At 41.6% G+C, this 21,004-nt stretch overlaps 1 protein-coding gene across 7 annotated transcripts in view; it reads right to left on the reverse strand.

Annotated features, from left to right (window-relative positions):
* Nucleotides 1-21,004, reverse strand: part of TMEM161B (transmembrane protein 161B) — a 196,350-nt gene that overhangs the window by 163,751 nt on the left and 11,595 nt on the right. For 4 of the 7 annotated variants that reach the window (XM_085873710.1, XM_085873709.1, XM_085873713.1 and 1 more), the window contains 7 exons: nucleotides 15,138-15,241; nucleotides 14,951-15,037; nucleotides 14,761-14,855; nucleotides 9,248-9,404; nucleotides 7,533-7,684; nucleotides 5,893-5,953; nucleotides 5,515-5,658 (listed from right to left, as the gene is read on the reverse strand). In XM_085873710.1, coding sequence (XP_085729836.1) covers nucleotides 5,515-5,658; nucleotides 5,893-5,953; nucleotides 7,533-7,684; nucleotides 9,248-9,404; nucleotides 14,761-14,855; nucleotides 14,951-15,037; nucleotides 15,138-15,211 — 770 coding nt within the window. In that variant the 5' untranslated portion in view covers nucleotides 15,212-15,241. Of the gene's footprint in view, nucleotides 1-5,514; nucleotides 5,659-5,892; nucleotides 5,954-7,532; nucleotides 7,685-9,247; nucleotides 9,406-14,760; nucleotides 14,856-14,950; nucleotides 15,038-15,137; nucleotides 15,242-21,004 lie in introns of those variants that run through there. The other 3 variants (XM_085873711.1, XM_085873712.1, XM_085873714.1) reach the window with 3 other exon arrangements.

Consider the following 21,004-nt stretch of genomic DNA (forward strand, 5'->3'; position numbering starts at 1 on the left):
CGGTTAAGACCGACCAGTCGTAAGTCGGCCAACATTTATTTTTACCTTTATTTATAGTGTATAGGCCTATGCAAAAATTACCATATGTATATTATACTGTATAATGATATAATAATCATCTGTAAGTCATATTTCATCAATATTTTCTTTGTTCATTATTGTTATAACCAAGGTTATAAAAACCATTTTTATTGTTACTGTACAACGTTTTTTACATCCATCAGGTTTATGTCAAACACTGCATACTTCGGTACAATCTGGTTTAATATTTGCAAAAACATACAAAAATACAAAAAAAAAATCGAAAACATTTTACAGTAGTTGCAAAACATACTAAACTAGAGGGGGAGCACTCGGTAGAGTGCAAAACCTCCGCCGCCAATACTGCGAGGTCACTCAAGTGAACCTGATATCCTATTCATTCAATTTGATGTCAACAGTGCTCACAGAGTTATAGTTTGCAACTTTCCCTTTTACTTTTAACTTTTACATACTCAATTCATTCGTCATAACTAGATTCCTTGAGACAGAAATTGATTTTACGTGGGTATATCCACCTGAAGTTCCAAAATCAGACACAATTATAATTTTGGCATGTTTTTTGTTGGAAATTACTGATAACATGTAGAAATGCAAAAAGAAAAATCAAAATTTTGTTGAAAAAAAAGTTGCAAAATTTGTTTTTTTTTTCTCTCAATTTTTTTTGGGGGGGAAGGGGGGGTTGTAAATCACTTAAAACATGCAGAAATGCAAAAACAAAAATTTAAATATTTTTTCAAAATGGCCGCCATAGCGGCCATATTGGACTTTGGACCAAGTCCGAAATCTAATGGCATGATCCTTGGACCATACCTAATCCCCCCACCAAGTTTCGTCGAAATCGAGGAGTTTTTCCATAATACTGTTCACAAACAAACAAACAAGCAGTCATAGACTGGTACTTACGAAATCGTCAACTTGACCTCTGACCTTGTCTAATAAAAGCTGTCTCTCGAGAAGGTAGCGACGCAAACCAGAAGTTTCTACGACGATTCTGTACCAAACCATCAAAAATCGAATGTTTTGGATGTTTGTCCTCACTGTGACCTTGACCTTTGACCGATTTTGACCAAAATCTAATCAGCGCTAGCCACCACCCTCCTGAATCACGTGGTGTAATTTGACATTGGTAGCTTCTTCTGTTCTCGAGTTATTTTTTGGATGTTTGACCTCACTGTGACCTTGACCTTTGACCGATTTTGACCAAAATCTAATCAGCACTAGCCATCACCCTCCTGAATCATGTGGTGCAATTTGACATTGGTAGCTTCTTCCGTTCTCGAGTTATCGTGCCTACAAACAAACAAACAAACAAACATACAAACAAACAAACAGACCAAAATCTAATCAGCACTAGCCATCACCCTCCTGAATCATGTGGTGCAATTTGACATTGGTAGCTTCTTCCGTTCTCGAGTTATCGTGCCTACAAACAAACAAACATACAAACAAACAAACAGAAACGGAAGTCATCAATATACTTACGAAATCTTTAGATTTCGTAAGTAATAAAAAAAACCAACCGTATCTTGCCAAAAGGTGACCACGTGCGACTTCTTCAAGATCACACTGAAGTGAACAGAGCTGCTATCCACCAGGAGCGACTCCTTGAGGAATATCTGCCTACGAGAGATTCCGATGAGAATCGTTCTACAGAGTAACCATGAAAAATATGCGTTTGCCTCATAACGTCACCAAATGACGTCATAATGTCTCAAGCTTGACATATCTAGAAAGCACTCATTGAGGTGTTCAATATGAGGTATTACACGATATGGTACTTAAGATTTCAAAATTTGACCTTGGGGTCAAAAACTTTCGACCTCCAGCGCTAACGATGAAGGTCAAGGCCGATCGCCACCAAAAATTAATCAGCTGAGCGCCAGACCATGAACTATATTCCCATGAAGTTTGAAGACGATCCGATCAAAATTACTCAAAAATAAGGGTTTCGTCGACTCCCCTGATTTGCGACAAAGTGACCTTGACCTTTGACCTTGACCTTCAAAATTTTATGCGCTGAAAGGGACCTCTATAGGACTGATATGCGAAGTTACAAAAATTTCCAATGATAACTGTGCTCTGCAGAGTGATCGATACGTGATTACAGACAAACAAATAATAAAAATAAAAATAAAATTAAAAAAAACATACAAGCTGACTAACATATCTTGCAAAAACTTCGTTTTGGGAAGATAACAAACAGACAGGGGTGAAAACAGTAACCTCCGTCCATCTTCGATGGCGGAGCTTAATTTAAAAAAATACAAAACATGTTATTGATCACTCGTGCTTGGCTGTGGATCGTCAATGTTATCAGCTGGGGCAGCGTTCGGGGTAGCCGGAGGAGTTGTTTTTTTCGTAAACATGGTGAGCTTTGTCTGAATTGTTTGTTTATTTTTCTCCTCATTACGAGCTCCTTCCTCATCTGCACTCGCTGCTTCTCCAGTCACTCGAGCATTATGAATTTGGAATCTTTTCTTGAATCTTTTCAACCAGCCAGTACTTGCTACAAATTCTTGATTGTAGTCTTCTCCGGTGCGCTCTTTCAAAGTCTGAAATAGACTTCTAGCCTTCGTCTGCACAGTAAAAAGGCTTAAAGGTGTCCGTTTTTGGATCTGATCTTCCATCCAAACATGCAGCAATTTCTCCATTTCGTGGATGGGTCCGGTCCGTTGCGTCGTTATAACTGTCGATCGCATGGGTGCAGAACCTTTCAAAGCTTCACGAATCCTTTCTTTATCTTGCCAAATTATCGACACAGTAGTGTGTGATAACTTAAGATCACGTGCGATCGCATTCACTTTCTTTCCTCCTTCGTACTGTTTGATCACATGCATTTTCGTGGCGAGATCAATGGCCTTTCTTTCCTTCTTGGCAGGTTGAGGAGCAGACAAAGATAATTTCCTCTTCGTAGACACCTTGAAGGGTTTGAAGTAAAATTTTTAAGACAAACGGATACGGATAAACTGCGCTATACCGAGATCACGCTAACACGCTAGCACTGCCGGGCGCTGGGGCGGAAACTGTCGTACGCCCAGCTGGGCAACACTCGCGCTGCCAGACATACAGTACATATCGCAGTCATGGTCGTAAAGTCGATCAGTCGTAAATCGCATAGGTCGTAAGTCAACGACTTACTATATATATATATATATATATATATATATATATATATATATATATATATATATATATATATATATATATATATATATATATATATATATATATATATACACACATGTACAGATACATGGATTTTTATGCATGTATATACAGCCAAAACATTATGACCACTGACAGGTGAAGTGAATGACTGATTTTTCAAACCTTATTGATGATTGCCCTTTCCAGAGCATCCTGATATAGACTGGACATTTGTCCGGACCAATTTTCCGATCTTTTGTCGTGTTTAGAAACTTGTGCACGTATCTCTTAACTTTCTGCTCAGGATAACGATTCTCACCATTATTTCATGATTTTCAATATTTATTTCATGTCATGAGAATATTCATGATTTTGTCAATTTCAGCAGGAAGATTACAAGATGAACAAATCCTCTGTGCTCTGTTAACCAGGATATTGATCAAGGCAATTTTGTTTCTCGTGGAGCTGTAGGAGTCCCACCGAGTATACTGCCCTGTGAAAGTTAGCTTCCGGAAGACGGATGTTGTGAAACCAAGGTTGGATGTATCAATCAACACGTCCAAAAATGGTAACCTGTTTGACGATTCCAGCTCCGTGGTAAACTTCAGCGCTGGATGGAGAGTGTTGAGCCATGCCTGGAAAGAGTCATATGCTGTCCGAGACTCAAAGCAAAAATGTCATCAACATACCGATAGTATACAATGGGGGAATCGACTCCTTGCCGACCATTAATTTTCTGCATTTCGTGATAGCCCACAAAGATATTTGTAAGAGCTGGGCCTAATGGAGAACCCACATACATCATGTTGTTAAAACTGAATTCCACCTCCCTTGTTGCTGTGTTCATTAATTCCACGAAGACGTGTTCCGAGATCATCGGTTGTTCCAGATCGATGTGATACAGCAAATGTGCGCATATCTCAATTGTCTCAGTCAGTGGTACATTCGTGAACAAGCTTTTAATATCAAAGGATGCCATGATGTTGTCCTCACTTGTCGGTGTTGTAGCTCAAATTGATTCTCCAAATGTGAAGGAATCCTTAACCACGAAATGAGAAAGTGAATCCAATACTGGTTGCAGTACCTCTCCCAACCAGTTGGCAAGTTCATGTTGTGCCAATCGCACCATGGACATTATCAGTCTTCGAGGGATATTCTCCTTATTCTATATATACATGTACATGTACATGTACACACACACACACACACACACACACACACACACACACACACACACACACACACACACACACACACACACACACACACACACACACACACACACACACACACACACACACACACACACACACACACACACACACCAAGAAAATTAAATGAAGCATTTCCCTTCAAATGAAATTGGACATTTTGAAACGTTAAAGAGCTCTAGAATGGGCACAACAAATTTAATGCATTCAAGAATATTGACGAGTCTTGGAAGGAAGTTAGGTCTGCAAACCTCAATGGTGTGTGGAGGAAACTCTGGCATGATTGTGTTCCTCTCTCCCAAGGGAGGATTGAAGCAGAGGCAATTCAAGATCTCATTGAAAATGTTGTTGAAAAGGCCATGCAGCTGGGATTCGAGCAACTTCAGAAGGAGGATGTTGATTTTTACTGCCTAGTAGTGTACTGTATCTTCTTCTTCTTCTTTCGGCTGTTCCCGTTCGGGGTCGCCACAGCGGATCATCTGTATGATCCGCATAGTGACTTGGCACATGTTTTACGCCGGATGCCCTTCCTGACGCAACCCTGGTCGCCTCTTACAACACAGGGATATGGTACACCTATTTTTTAACCGGGGTATATACCGGCCCAGTACACTGGTACTCATTTCGCCGACCTCGGAAGGATGACAGGCTGAGTCAACCCCCTGGTATATTAATTCAGTGGCCCAACGGGGCTTGAACTCAGGACCTTTTGGATCCCAAGCCGCTGCACTAACCACTGCGCCAACACCAGGCTGCCTAGTAGTGTACTGTATATATACTTTTATTAATCATTACAATTGCTGTTTATTCATTAATAAGCACAACTTCTCTTTAGAACTCTAATTTTGGGGAACATGCTGGTTTTTGACATCCTTCAAGAATGTATCTCCTATTTATAACATTATTTTTGAGGGAAAACTTGTTTCACAACAAGCTGATTTGCGATGCACTCGGTTTTTCTGGAGCGCATCCCAAGCGTATGGTGAGGTATTACTGCATGTATATATAATCCAATTTTTTTTTTAATGAAAAGGCACGTTATTGTAATGCTAAAAAAAGAAAAAGGGCGTGGAGTGTGGGAGATGGGGGATTGGGTGACGCTTGCTGCACTTACTGGAGAGCAGGATGACCAACTGCATCTGACAAGGCATCCAGATGCATCTTGGCCAATCGCAAGCCAGGAAAGGTGAAAAAAGCACCAATCATAGCGCATAATACTGCAAGCACCATTTTGAAGGTGAGAAAGGATATCGGGCCACTGGGAGATGGTGATGACAAGAATGTGAAAAAGGTTGAGTAATAAAATTTAAATCTTACACACCGAAGCAAATAACTTTTGTTGAAATTGTCCTTTAATGTCTAGCACACATTAAAATAAATTATAAAATAAAAATGATTGATTACCATTTTTCAAATGCTGATAATGAGAAAAATGGATTCTCTTGAGCAGTTATTTTACTTTGGCCAAAACATATTTCTAAAATATTCATACCTTGAATCAATTCCCTGATCTTGCAGAAACTTGACAGCACCCTGGGAAAAATTGGAAAAGCCTGCATAAAAAGGAACAATTTTAGAGGGAGAGGGAGAGGGAGAGGGAGAGGGAGAAAACTTTTATTATTATTATTCTTTAACCATTTGAGCTTTTGTCATCAAATTTTCAACAAAACTTCATTATAACAATATGGAGAAGATAAATTAATAATTTGGTCCAAAGGTCAACATCACATGATATCAATTTTCAACCAATTGACCTGAAATTTAAAGAATTTACATATTGGGTCACTCACTGCATTGGTTCACCAATCAAAAGCTAAAAGCTGACTGCTTGGTAAAAAGGTCAAGGTCAAGGTTGCATAAAATATCAATGTCAGTCATATTAATGTCATAACGTCAGTGGCCCAATATTACCCAATTCATCGAGTGTAATCTGTGTTCTGTCAAAAAGAAAGGTCAAGGTCACAAAATCATCAATTTCCATCTGATAGACTTGAAATTTGAGCTGGGTTTGCACATTGGGTCACTGAAGCCTCTTGCCTTTGAGGTCAAAAGGTCAAGATGTCCTAAAATCGTCAATCTTTTTGTATTTTACCTCCACCACCAAAGGTAGAGGAGATTATGTTTTCACCCCTTTCTGTCTGTTTGTTTGTTTGTTTGTGTGCAGGGCATCTCAAAAAGTTGTGGACAGATCCAGATGAAATTTTGTGGACAGATTCAGTGTGTGACAAGGACGAACTGATTAGATGTTGGTGAAGATCCGGATCTGGATCCGACTACTGGAATTTTTAAAGTGATTTTTCACCATTGAGAGATGGGGCCAAAAACGATATATAGCATGATATCTCAAAAATTTGTGGACGGATTCGGACGAAACTTGGTGTACACGTTGGGTGTGTGGCAAGGACAAATTGTTTCGATTTTGGTGAAGATCCGAATCCGGATCTAGATAGGAGATTTATTTCATTTTAAAAGTGATTCTTTACCATTGAGAGATCGGGACAAAAACAATATATAGCATGACATTTCCAAAATGAATTCGGCCTGATATGTTCTCGTGGATCAGGCATTATGTGGCAGAGGTATGCGCCCTTCTAGTTTTAGCTGTTTTCGTCATGTTTAGCATAAGTAATAAGAAGAAATCCGAATACAATGTGGATACAGATAGGCTTTACATTTTCAGATGCTTTCTAGTTTCTCTTCTTTTTGCCAAGCTTCTTTAAACCTCACCACTGATCTGCCATCTTCATCTGTCACCATACTGTTTCCATAAAACTCCTTCACCAGTCCCCTCCTATAAAACTCTATTTCCTCCCCTACAAACTCGATCTCACCCCAACTCTCACTAAGCATCTCTCCCTCCCTCCCCCCCCCCACCGACCAACGTTTCAACCCCATGCCTACTTTTCAAATTCTGCTCCATCAACAATCATAAAGTGGCCACCATTGTAGCACACAACAAAAATGCATCCTCCTTCTCCTCCTCCGATCCCTAAAACCCCCCTTGTAAATGTTGGCAACTCTCACCAACACACTTTCTGCACCTGTACAACCCCATAATGACTGCCCCTTTACCATACACAAAAACCTAGGGTGCTGTCTCAACTCTTAATAATGAGACGACAAACACCACACCTGTTTCAAGACCAAATTCCAGGAACCTCTCACTGATGACAAGGGTAGCCATGGCCTTGACAAAGAAGAATGCAGCAAAAGTAATGCAAACAGCCCTTTCTCCTCCATCCTCCCCTTGGAAATAATGCTTCGTGAGCACAAATAGTGCTTTGCTGACTCAATTAAGGATTTCAAGCTTTGGCATTATAGATCAAAATTGCATGCAGAAGTCTCCATAAACCTAAACAGAAGTTTACAAATTTGTGCTGGGCTGTAACATTTAAACACAGGCTTTTAAATACTCTATAATCTCAAAAGATGCAGTGACAGAAATATCTATATATTAATACTGAAGGACCAATTTTGTGCTCCTCCCAGCGGTCGAGTCACGTTATTCTCAGTGCTGTGACCTGGACTGAAAGAAACTTCGTACCTGTAAGAGTGCATCGCGCACAGTGGCAATAGTCAACCTTCAACTCTGAAGCAGAATAAACACTTTTCGTTTTACATGGCGACGTGTGACGTCACCGCTGAGAGGCGTCAGGACGTCATGACATCATCGGTCATTCGCTGACGTCATTACGTCTGTCTTCGACAGACCGTCACCGCCGAGCGGTGTAATTCCACTCCTCAAAAATAGCGTCTGCAATGTAAAACCCTCTTCTGCACATGCTGACTACCTCAGAATGTGAATTTGACTCAAAAATGTAACAAGAAACATTTTATCTATCTTCTATCTATATATTAATACTGAAGGACCAATTTTGTGCTCCTCCTAGGGGTCGCGTCACGTTTTTCTCGGTACTGTGACCTGAGAAGTTTTGACACGGTGTACGTCAAAGTAGACACGTGCACAAATCAGGGGACTTCTTTACAAGGAGTAGTGTACACCAAAAATGTCGTGTACAAGGACGTTTTGTAGGCCTCATTAGGTAAGGCCATGGAGTACATCGACTGGGATCCGTCTCTTACAAGAGCCGCCACTGGTTGTCATATTGGGCTCATGGAACGGAATCCGTCTGTGACGGGGTTTCGACTAGTAGTAAAATATTATTTCACGAAAAATATAAAGCACATTCATATGTTTCGCTATTTATTACCTCCACCACCGAAGATGGGCGGAGGTTATGTTTTAACCCCTGTCTGTTTGTCTGTCTGTGAGCAGGGTATCTCAAAACGTTATGGACAGATTTGGTAGACAGGTTGGGTGTGTGACAAGGAAGAATTGATTAGATGTTGGCATAGTTCTGGATCTGGATCCAGATACAAGAATTTTTAAAGTTATTCGTCATCATTAAGAGATGGGCCAAAACTATATTTGCTCGATATTCCAAGGTGAAACAATGGGCTGATTCCATTTTGGTTAAGGTCCGGATACAGATCCAGCATATCAGTGGGATACAAAATGTGAACTGTACAGCTTGTTGGAGGTATGCACTCTACCAAGTGCTGCTCAAGTTTTCCACATGCATTTGTAACCATCAAGGTTTAGCTTGGCTCCAAATTGGTAAGGAATATTAGTTATTCATATTTCCAGTAGCAAACAGCTGTGATCAACAAGTGAGAGTCATGAGCCACAACGGCAATCTCATGGGTGAGAGGCATTATACTGACAAACTATTTGAAGGATATGTTGTTTCCATCTTTGTTAACTCTTATTAATCACGATGTAGACTTTCATTAGAATTAAAAAGAAAATCCATTTTGCTTCCTGCCCTTTACGGCACCAAGGATACATGGAAAATGCTGCAGTCAAGAGGCACCATATCAGACTGAGATTGATTTCATTGTGAGGCCCAGACAGGAATCGGTATGCCTCCGTAGCAAGATAAACCAGCAAAGCATGAAAAGCAAAGTCCACCAGCCACTGGAACTCTGGATAATACTGCAAAACTGGACATGATACACATGGGGCATTCATTTAGAAAATTCAGCGAGATGTTGAATGCAAACTGTAAAACTATCATGCAATTATCACCTTGCAGTTAAGCACACCATGTTGTCAAAAGTATTGGCACAGCAACCACAAACTTGAAATGAATGAATGCTTCCCAACATGGTTGTGCATATTTTCCAAAGGTGCAAGGCAGAATGTGCTGTATTAAACGTGTCGTATTATAAAAGTACATTATCATGAAATGGATAAATCGAGCATTTCTCAGAAGTTAGGATATTTTGGTCAAAAACGCTCATCTGATTGTCAAAATTAATATGGTGTCAACTATATTTCTTTTTTGCAATGGAGGAGTAACTAATGACCAATGGCAGTATTGTAATGGTAATTCATAATATACAGGGACAGAGGGTGATTTCACCAACAAAAACACAACGAAGGAGGTGGACAAAAAAAAAAAAAATAATAAAAAAAAAAAAAATCGCAAAAAGAGGGGAATAATAATAATTTAAAAAATAATAAAAATAATAACAAGAAAAAAAGAGCAATCAGAGATTGCAGATGCTCACCAGGACTTGTTTTGTGTGGAGTTTGTGCACTGGTGTCTAAAGTAATTAATAAGAGCCATCATTGGACCTGCCCCTACATAAAGCAGTGATGACTGGTTCAGCCACTTCAGAGAAGATTTTGGAAGGTTTTTTTTTTTTTAACAATATGGCTGCTGAATCACGTGACCGATGACATCAATTTTTTTTTCTGTGGACAATTTTGTCCCTAGATGACCTTAAAATTTTTTCACACTGATCAGATGTAGAATTCTATATATGCAATTATGACATCATAATGAAGGAACCTATGACAACATCGAAAAATCACAAATTCCCCATGAGGAGTACTTGCCGTGTGCCAAGTTTCAATTTTTTTTCCTTGGTGAGGTTTCAGGGATACAGAGGTCCAAAGTTTTTCCAACATGGCTACCATACCACATGACCTATGACATCATAATGATCATTAAAACAATCTGCATGAATAGTCGCACCAATGGTGTAAATTGTCTCAATCCAACGAGCAGTTGCGAAGAAAAACACGAATGTTCTGTGCAGACAAACAAACAAACAGACAAACAAACGGACCCAAATGCAATACCCTCTCCTTCGATGAAGGTAATAATATAAATAACAACGCCGAACTCTCTATGAGCAGCATTCGCTACGCGAGACACTGCAAAAGGCACTGTCACACCTTGACGATTTAGCCAGCAATGGCAACGTATAAAAATGTATGGAAAACTTTGGCGTACGCTGAAGTTTTGAGGTTTTAAAAAAGTTTTGGTCGTAGTCATAACGTGTTGGTCGTATGCATAACATATTAGTAACGGGCACAGAACGTTTCGTTGTCTTCTCGATAACTTATACCAACGAATGCTTAGCCTGTTGTCGGCGTTCACAACCTATGCCCAACGACAGTTTAACTTAGGCATAGCATGCTGCACGTATCGCCGACGAACTCATGGCGTTCTCTGTTAAAAACCTGCCGCACGCAGATTTAAATCATAACCGCCTGAAAAGTGGAAGTGTCAACATCGCAGTCACACCTTGACGATTTAGCCAGCGTATACCGACCTATGAAAAGTGTGTCTAAAACGCTGGCACACGTCGAATACGGTATGGGTAAGTTGTGTATACGTTAGGAGCACGCTGAAAAACAATGAAGTACGCTGTCATATTCCATGGTACGTCTAGTACGTCGTGAAATTTCAAGCATGCTGAAAATTTTACGACGTACGGCTCACAAGTTCCGCATACGCTGGCATAAGTTCTCGGCACGCTCCGCGATCGTTGACACACGTCGGATACACGTTACTTGTAAGTTACTCATAAGTCGAAACATGTCGAGGTAATGTTTAGCATGCCCGAAACTTAATTTTTAACCTATTAGTAATGTGCTTTGAACCTATGAGTAGCATGCTTTGAACCTATGTGTAACGTATCTCAAACGCACATTGTTGTATGTAGACGAATTTGATTGACGTCTTCCGGACGACCACAGAACTTACTGAACGTGTTTCTAACTTACATGTACCGTATAATGGCGATTTGGCAGCGTTTAGGGGAATCAGTATATAAAAATGGGCTTCACAAGAGGAACTCGTCAGTGTTCCAGACTCCATGTTGAGTAGATGTCAATGTCAGTAGTATCAGTAGTAGTAGTATTAGGTGAGCGTGTCAGTAGTATTAGTAGTAGTAGTAGTAGTAGTAGTAGTAGTAGTCGTGGTAGTAGTAGTAGGTCCATGTCAGTAGTAGTAGGTGAGCGTGATGGGGAGGGTGTGGGTGATGATGGATCCTCGCGTCCACAAATAGGAGACTACTCTGCACCATTGTTCGATGTTCTTTTCGGCTAATTTTTTTTCTCATTCCCACGATTAACTATTTTTTTGTTTCAGTTTTTAAAGTATTCAAAACGACTTGGACAAATGCATAATGTACTAGTAATGAACAGAGAACGCTTCGATAACTTATAGATAAGTTATACCAACGATTGATTAACGTGTTTTAGGCATCCACAACCTATGCTCAACGATAGTCTAACGTATGCATAGCGTGGCAGCGTATCGTCGACGATTACGTGAGGTTTTCTATTCATAGGCTGCAACTTCACTTTTAATAAATGCCTGTCACTCGCCTATTGTTTTGGACGCTGGTGCTCGGCAATTGAAATCGTTTCCATTGAACGAGTTAAATCGCTTCCACTCGACTATTGAAATGATTTACACTGAACGATTTAAATAAACGCCTGTCACTTGCCTATTGTTTTTGGACGCTGGTGCTCGGCAATTGAAATCGTTTTCATTGAACGAGTTAAATCGCTTCCACAGCACTGCAGTCACGGCACCAACAGCAGCAGGCTCAGTGCCAGCCTCATGCCAGGCTCAAGCGGATCCCTGTAGAAGGTGTACTGCTTGGTTATCCTTGGACCCACTCTGGCTAGCAGCTCGTCGAACATCGCTGGGGGCATTCGCAGGAAGTTGATGAAGGATGCATGGTCCTCGTTCCGGAGTTCCACCATGAGCTGGTCATATATGCCGTAATGGCGTCGCCTCCCGATCCATGGTCTGACCCAGTTTCTTCTCCTCCGTTCACGTCTTCTTCTCCTGGCTTTATTGGCATGCAACTGGTGCAGTGTCAACTCGATGAGGTCATGTTGATGTTCGAGGACAGGTAGGTATTGTCATCTCAGCCTTGCCGTATCCTCCATCTCTCGGAATGACATGGACATGTACTCACCACGAAGTCTAAAAAAAGACGGGTTCCTCCAGCGAAGCCCCTTTTTATATACCAATTCCCCTAATCGCTGCCAATACACCATTATACGGTATCTGTAAGTTATAAACGTGTTCAGTTAGTTCTGTGGTCGTCCTGAAGACGTCAAATATGTCTACATATATATTTGTGCGTAGGACATGCTTTACAAATAATTCCCAAGCACGTTACTCGTAGGTTATAAATAAGTCACGGGTACCCTAAACATTACTTTGACGTGCTTCGACGTATGAGGAACTTTCAAGTAACGTGTTGTGAAGTGTGAACAACATTCGTGTAGCATGATTACAAAACGTTACTCATAGGTTAGAAATAAGTTTCGGGTACGCTAAACATTACCTCGACGCGTTTCGACTTATGAGTAACTTACAAGTAACGTGTGTCGACGTGTGTCAACGATCGCATAACGTGCCTACCACTTATGGCCAGCGTAGCTGAACGTGTGAGTCATACGCCGGTAAAAATTTGCGGACAACCCAAAAGTACAACGTTTAAAGCCAGCGTACTACGACGTATGGCAGTGTTTTTCAGCGTGCTCTTAACGTATACAAAACGTACCCATAACGTATTCGACGTGTGCCAGCATTTTAGACATTTTTTTCATAAATCGGCATACGCTGGCTAAATCGTCAAGGTGTGACAGCGGCTTAACAAAAGCCCCTGCAAGTTAATACCTGCTACCTTGCAAATTTTGGTTCTTTCATGCAAGTTAAGTCTCGCGTTTTCGATATCGACTAATTGTACAAGTCCTCAAAATTTTGTGATTGAGCAGTGCGATGGGTGCAGCCAAGTTGTTTACTTTACTGTCATCGTAAACATTGTGCAGATGCACTGTTTCAAAGGATTTGAAGGACGCCAGCTGACTTGACCATAAGCACAGGTGTACAGAATACCGAGTAAATTATATGGTATCTTCATTGCCTACCACCGGTGCACGTGCATCAAGCACGTGCTTGCGACCCTTCGTTCATCTCATCACGGATCAGATCGCTTTGTGATAAGGAAATGGGGGGGAAATCTAAGGAAATGGGGGGGAAATTCAGGTGAATCAGAAGTTTCAGGTGAAATAAGAAGAAGAAAAAAAAGTTGGTTCCAGTGAATGTACAATAGCTTTAAGAAAACTGGATTAGAACTGGGCCAGTTTGTAAATGTGTACAGAACTGAATCCTTTGAGACAGTGGACAACTTTGAAGAGTGGAGTAAGTTTTAAACAAAAAACAGGAGATAAAACAAGACGAACGTCCTGCAGAGCACGATACTTGCAAAATCCTGAAAATAAATTTGACCATAAAAAAGAAATAAATGGATGGTTGAATTCAGTGACCTAATACGAAAATCCTCTTCAAATTTCAAGTCAATCAGATGAAAATGGATGATTTTAGAAATTTCATAAAGATGTTGACCTTTGGCCTTGGTTGACCTTTTGACCTCAAAACAAATAGGCTTCTTGCTTACGACCAACTCTACTATTTGGTGAAGTTTCGTGAAGATCGATTTCAAATTGTGACCTGTGGGCGACTGACAAAGACAGACAGACAGACAAAATCACAGACCAGCCCAACCAATAAGAGTATGTATTTGGGAATCTTCGATTTCACAAGTAATAAATAATTAAAATAAAATAAGAGATCCCACTAACCGCAAAATAGCATCCATCAGTCAACAATTTAACGGAACATTTTTTGAGAGCCCTCAAAAATGAAATAATATTTTGACCTTTGATAGTAGTGGTCATAGTAACAGTAGTAATGGGAGGGGAGAGAGAGAGAGAGAGAGAGAGAGAGAGAGAGAGAGAGAGAGAGAGAGAGAGAGAGAGAGAGAGAGAGAGAGAGAGAGAGAGAGAGAGAGAGAGAGAGAGAGAGGAGAGAGAGGAGAGAGGAAAGGAAGGAGAGGGATGAGGAGGGGAAGAAGGGGTGGGGGAGGAAGAGAAGGAGGGGGAGGAGGAGGAGGTCTCACAATCACGAGTAAATAATGTAAAATGGACTCACTTTGCCACGAAGCTACAAGTGATCTTTTTGAGCTGTAATGAACGTACCGAGAGTGTCGACACTGGAGACCGGAGTATGCTCCAATTGAAAGTCCAAGTCCTTGGGTATAGTCAGAGGCTTGGCCACACCCCCATTGTCTCTCCTGCATGCCATTGTCAAGTACAGAGAAATCCCGAATGAAGACTATGCTGCCCTGAATCACGTACACTTCCAGTGCTGTGTAAAATCTGAACTCACTTGTCTTTCTTAGCCTTGCCCTTTGGAAGCTGCTTTCCTGCAAGGTTGTATAGCTCCTCTTCTGATGGGTGTCGATAGCGCACCAATCTTTGGAATGCCCGAGAAAAAACACAAGACACAGGAAGTTTGTCGTCGAGATTCTCATGCGTTTAAGAAAAAGGGAAAAAAAATAGAGAGAAAAGCTTACCTTCCATTGTTCAGCAACCAACGAGCAAATGAATGGTGCGGAGGAACTTTTTGAAGTAAGGAAAAAGCCACCATTGTCCCCACAAATTGTACCCCGATAACACCCTGAAAATACACATGCAAGGAAATATTAAAATGTAAACATGCAAACATGTTAGAAAATACACAAGGAAAATACAGAGTCACTAAGACAACTACAAAGAGCAATCGGAGATGGCAGACCCTTGCCAGGACTCGTTTTGTGTGGTGTATTTTGTGTAGGTGGTATGTTCTTTGTAGACGTGCTCATACTAATCTGTATAAATATTTTCAAGTGTTTGGGTGGTTGTTTGTGCATTTGTATGTTTGTGCATTTGTATGTTATTATTTCACAGCCAAACCGTAGCAGGGAGAGGCCCCACATTTTGGGTGTAGGCACTTCATGATCTGGGAAAGGTTTTAAGCTTCCACGCATTGGCCTTGACATCCGTTTTGAAGCCACCAAATAAAGTGTATATTGGAATGTGGGGTCAGGCAGTGCTGCCACCAGCACGCAGGCAAAAGGTAAACACCATGAGGCCAATAACTCCACAGCTTTTCAATGTCTAACACCTCCCAAAACCACCCAATCAAAAATGCTACCATTAGAACTATAATACAATACATGAGAGTTGCACTGTAATATACTACAGTAATCTGCAGAGAATTACTGCAGGAAAGGAATGTTCTGCCAGGAAAAGCTCACACCAGGTAGCCCCGACTGGTGATGATCTCCAGTGATGGATAAAGTAGAGGGCCTGTTCAAAGCCTACACCCCCTTTCACAATTTTCAGCTTTTGTTGTCTTATCGCCTGGAAATAAATTGCATTAAATCAGACTTTTTCTACTTTTACTTACACATCGTAACTCACAACTTCCAAGTGAAAAACAAATTTCAGAAAATTAATTAAAAATACAAAACTAGAATATATTGGTTGGATACGTCTCCACCACCCCCCCATGTTAATACTTGGTGGAAGCACCTTTGACAGTAATTACATTTGCAAGTCTGTTGGGAGAGGTCTCTACCAACTTTGCACACCCTCCATCCATCCATTGGGACCAGACTCTATGCAGAGCGTTGGTGCTACGGAAGCAGTCTCCTTGGCTATTGGGCACAATCCTGGATGTGTCACCATTCCAACACAGGATACCAGCAAGCTAGCACTCATTTTGCTGACCTCAGAAGGATGACAGGCAGAGTCAACCCCACCTGGTATTCATTCCATAGCTGAGTGAGATTTGAACTCAGGATCCTAGGATCCCAAGCCCATCACCCTAACCATTAAGCCAACACCAGGGATTTGCACACCTTGATCGGGCAATATTTTCCCATTCTTCTGAACAAAACTGTTCAAGCTTATTGAAGTTGCGTGGGGAGCATTGATGGACAGCAATGTTCAAGTCATGACAGATTTTCAATTGTATTCAGGTCGGGGCTCTGACGGCCACTCAAGGACATTTATCTATATGTTCTTCAGCCACTCCATTGTAGCTTTGGTTGGGTGCTTCAGGTCGTCATGCTGAAAGATGAACCTCCATCCAAATTTCACCTTCCTTGCAGAGAGCAGAAGGTTTTCCTCTCGGATTTTTCTGTATTTTGCACAATCCATTTTCCCTTCTATCCAAACAAATGCCCCCAGTCCCTGCTGATGAGAATCATCCCCAAAATATTATGCTGCCACCACTATGCTTCACAGTAGGGATGGTGTTCTTTGAGTGAAGTGCTGTGTCGGGCTTGTGTCAAACGTAACATTTTGCCGTTAGGCCAAAAAGTTCCATCTAGGTTTCGTCAGAACAAAAAACTTTTTGCCACATGGCTTCAGAATCTCCCGAGTGGTTTTCGGCATACCTCAAATGGGGTAAAGGTTGGCTTTTTAAGTAATGGCTTCCTTCTTGCCACCCGGCCGTACAGGCCTGAGTTGTGGAGTGCTTGGGATAATGTGGAGTCCCTGCGGCCGGCTGTCCAGGAACCAAGGGTGGTGTACCACACCTCGAGGACTCCCGAGCGAGTATTCTGTGTGCACGTGACTTATGGAGTCATGTGCACACAGTGATCGGTCTTTACCATAAAAGCCTGTAGCTCTTTCAAAGTTGCCATTAACCTCTCGGTGGCCCCTCGGATCAGTCTCCTTGCTTGGTCATCCAGTTTGGAGGGATGGCCTGACCTAGGCAGGGTCTTGGTGGTTCCATACACCTTCACTTCTTAAAGATTGTGTTGACTGTGCTCCAAGGGATAATCAAGGCCTTTGAAATATTTTTATACCCATCCCCTAATCTGTGCCTTTCCACAACTTCATCCCAGAGGTCTTTTGAAAGCTCCTCTGTGCTCATTGTTGAGTCTTTGCTGTGAAATGCACTACCCAATGGAGGAAACCTTGTGGAACAGATAATTTTATTCTGAAATAATGAGAATCACTGCAATTTAACACAGGTGGAGGCCATTTAACTTGTTTGATTTTGAAGGCAATTGGTTATACCTGAGCTAATTTACAATTGCTATTATAAGAGGGGGGGTGGACACTTATCCAATCAAGATATTCAAGTTTTGTGTTTTTAATTAATTTTCTGAAATTTGTAGAATTTGTTTTTCACTTGGAAGTTGTGGGTTACAATGTGTAAATAAAAGTAGAAAAAGTCTAATTTGATGCAATTTAATTCCAGGCTAAAAGGTAACAAAAAGTGAAAATTTTGAAATGGGGTGTAGACTTTCTCTAGGCACTGTATACTGTGTATTGCAATAAAACTGAACAGAGGTTTGTGTGGTGTATTTTGTGAATCTCCAACACTGCTTTGTGTGTTTGTTATTTTGTGTGGTGTTTGTGTGGTGTGTAGACGATGCATTGATGACATAAGGTTATGTTCATACAGTGAACAAACAAACCTTTTCAGTTTTACTGTAAATATTCATGTTGCAATTGTATGTAATGTAGCATCAATGGCTCAAATAATGTTGAGCTCATTGCAGCAGGAGGTTAAAATCCCGCGATGTACTGAACAGTTTTAGCTCCTGTGGAGACGTTCCAAATTTCGCAAGCTATGCGTGCGCGGTTCATCAAGAAACACGAGAACCTTAGCTCTTGTAAAATTAACAGGTTCATAACCTAAACAAAAAAACAATGGATGGCGGTCGCAAGGAGACAATGGCAGGTTGGGATGGGAGGAAGGGAATGCAATTAATAAATAATTATTTACAATGTGAACAAAATAAATGTAAAGAAACCAAGGCACCTCACTCCAGACTCAATCCAACGGGAAAGGGACAAAACCAGGGGACTCAGCTCTGGTGGTAACGAGGGGGTGGGGGAAGGATGGATGCAGAGCAGCATTGGGCAAGCGATAAGGATGGAAGAGGAATATGACGGGAAAGATGAGGAGGAGATTGGCAGGATGACGAACAGGCACAGGGCGATGGAAGGCAAGTAGGACAACCTCCTCTGAGCTCTCCTCCCTCTAGTTAGCTCCTCTCAGCTACCGTTCTCCTTCGACTATTTCTCCGTCATGTTCTCCTTCTCCTCATAACTTGCACAATCAATCCTCTTGTACACACCCAGCCACTACTAATTAATTATCACCATGCACCACCCCCTGTATGGTGCACATTAAAACAAGACAATCCTGAAGCTGACATGTACGATTGGCTAACTACTCATTCATGGACCATGCAATTCTTTCCATTCCTATCTGCTCTATTCTATGGAAATATCGAACCATCCTCCACCACCCCCCCCACCCCACCCCCCAAACAAGCATAACAGTATTTTATAGATGTACTCACATTTCGTACTTTCTAGATGTATGCACATTCTAATAGTGTGTACTTTATAGATGCACTCATTAATACATGTACTCACATTTTATACAATACAGGGTGTTCCAAAATGACCCGGACAACTTTGGTACCTCCGCCACCAGGGGTTAAGGAGGTTACGTTTTCACCCCTTTCTGTCTGTTGGGTCGCCGAAATAGGTGACCTTTATTGTCAGTAATTCTGTCCGTTTGTTTGGATGTTTGTTCGTTTGTCATCAGCATAATTGGTAGTAAACGTGGGCGGATTTAGACCAAACTCGGGTGGTAGGTATATCTTATGACCTAGTGCTTTGGAAATTGTGATGGTTGCTAGGGACGCTTTGGTTCCCCAGCAACAACCGAAAAACATTCAAAATCCGTACTGTTCACGCGAAATCAATTCCGAAAGCTATTATCCCACGTAGGGTTATGAAATTTGGCACGAATGATCTACAGTTGATGCTCTATCAAATATATTCCGGTTTTTGTGATATATGGAATACTTTACCCACAGCACCCCTTGCAATGAGGGTATGCGCGAAAATTGAAGGCCCCCTAGCGACCAGGTGAGTGCATCGATACGAATGAAACTTTGCAGGTTCATGGTACTCAATGAGGACTACAACTTTGCCTCAGGACATATTGACCGATTTCGCTTAGGTCAGGGGTCAAAGGTCAATTAGTGCAAAAATCGATAATATGCGAGAGCTGGAGGTGCCTTCGCGCCAAATGCTACTCCTCCTATGGGTTATGGTCAGATGGTCATGAAAAATTCACACTAATCGTCTGGAAAACATTGCGTACAAACGATTGAGCCGGATTTTCGATTTCGATATTTGTTCACCCACAGCACCCCTCAAACTTTGGGGATTTCCAATTTCAAACCGCATTTTCGGTACTTTTCATTCAAATGGATACCGAGTAGTTATCAGTCGATGGAACTGGATGAGATTTGATATGCATAATCTTAAGGTGATTCCCCATCCGCTATATGACATCCATTTTGCTCTATATCTTATAGCTTCCATGCTCGGCGACCCATCGCCACCTACCGGCTTGTCTGTCTGTTTGTCTGTGTGCAGGATATCTCAAAAAGTTGTGGACGGATCCGGATGAAATTTTGTGGACAGGTTCGGTGTGTGACAAGGACAAACTGATTAGATTTTGGTGAAGATTCGGATCTGGATGTGGCTACTCAAATTTTTTAAGTGATTCTTCACCACTGAGAGATCGGGCTAAAACGATATAATTGATTCAATTGTGGTGAAGATCCGAATCCGGATCTGAATATAAGAATTATTTAATTTTTAAAGTGCGTCTTCTTCATTGAGAGATGGGGCCAAAAACGATATATAGCATGATATTCCAAAACCGTTTTGGGCTGGATATGTTCTCATGGATCATGCATTATGTGGCGGAGGTATATGCTCCACCAAGTGCCCTTCTTGTTGTTAATATATTTTGAACCACAAATGATACAACGATACTGTTTGACATATATATGATACAGAAACTCATAAAGTTTTGAACACACCATCAATACATTTCAATGTGAGCTCCTTTTGTTGCGTGCAGGACATCAAGGCGGTACACGAGTTCTTGCCATGTACCATCGCAAGTAGTACCAAAATAAATCAATTCAGGGGGAGGGGACCATCCCGTCCGAAATTCGGGGGGGGAGGGGACCATCCCGTCCGAAATTCGGGGGGGGGGGAGGGGACCATCCCGTCCGAAATTCGGGGGGAGGGGATCATCCCGTCCGAAATTCGGGGGATCAGCCCGTCCGAAATTCGGGGGGCAGGGGACCAACCCGTCCAAAATCCGGGGGGGGGACCAACCCGTCCAAAATCCGGGGGGGGGGAGGAGGGGACCATCCTGTCCGAAATCAGGGGGGGGACCATCCAGTCAGAAATCCGGGGAGCGGGACCATCCCGTCCGAACTTCCGGGGGAGTTAAACCCACCTGAAACCCCAGGAGAATGAAAGCAGTCAGTAATTCTGGGTGAATTAAGCCGTCCATTACGATGGATTATTTGCTAGTAACAATAAACAATCCAAAAGC

This window comes from Eptatretus burgeri, chromosome 3 (genome assembly GCF_056783735.1).
Source record: "Eptatretus burgeri isolate ZD-2024b chromosome 3, Ebu_testis_v1, whole genome shotgun sequence".
Taxonomy (NCBI): Eukaryota; Metazoa; Chordata; class Myxini; order Myxiniformes; family Myxinidae; genus Eptatretus; species Eptatretus burgeri.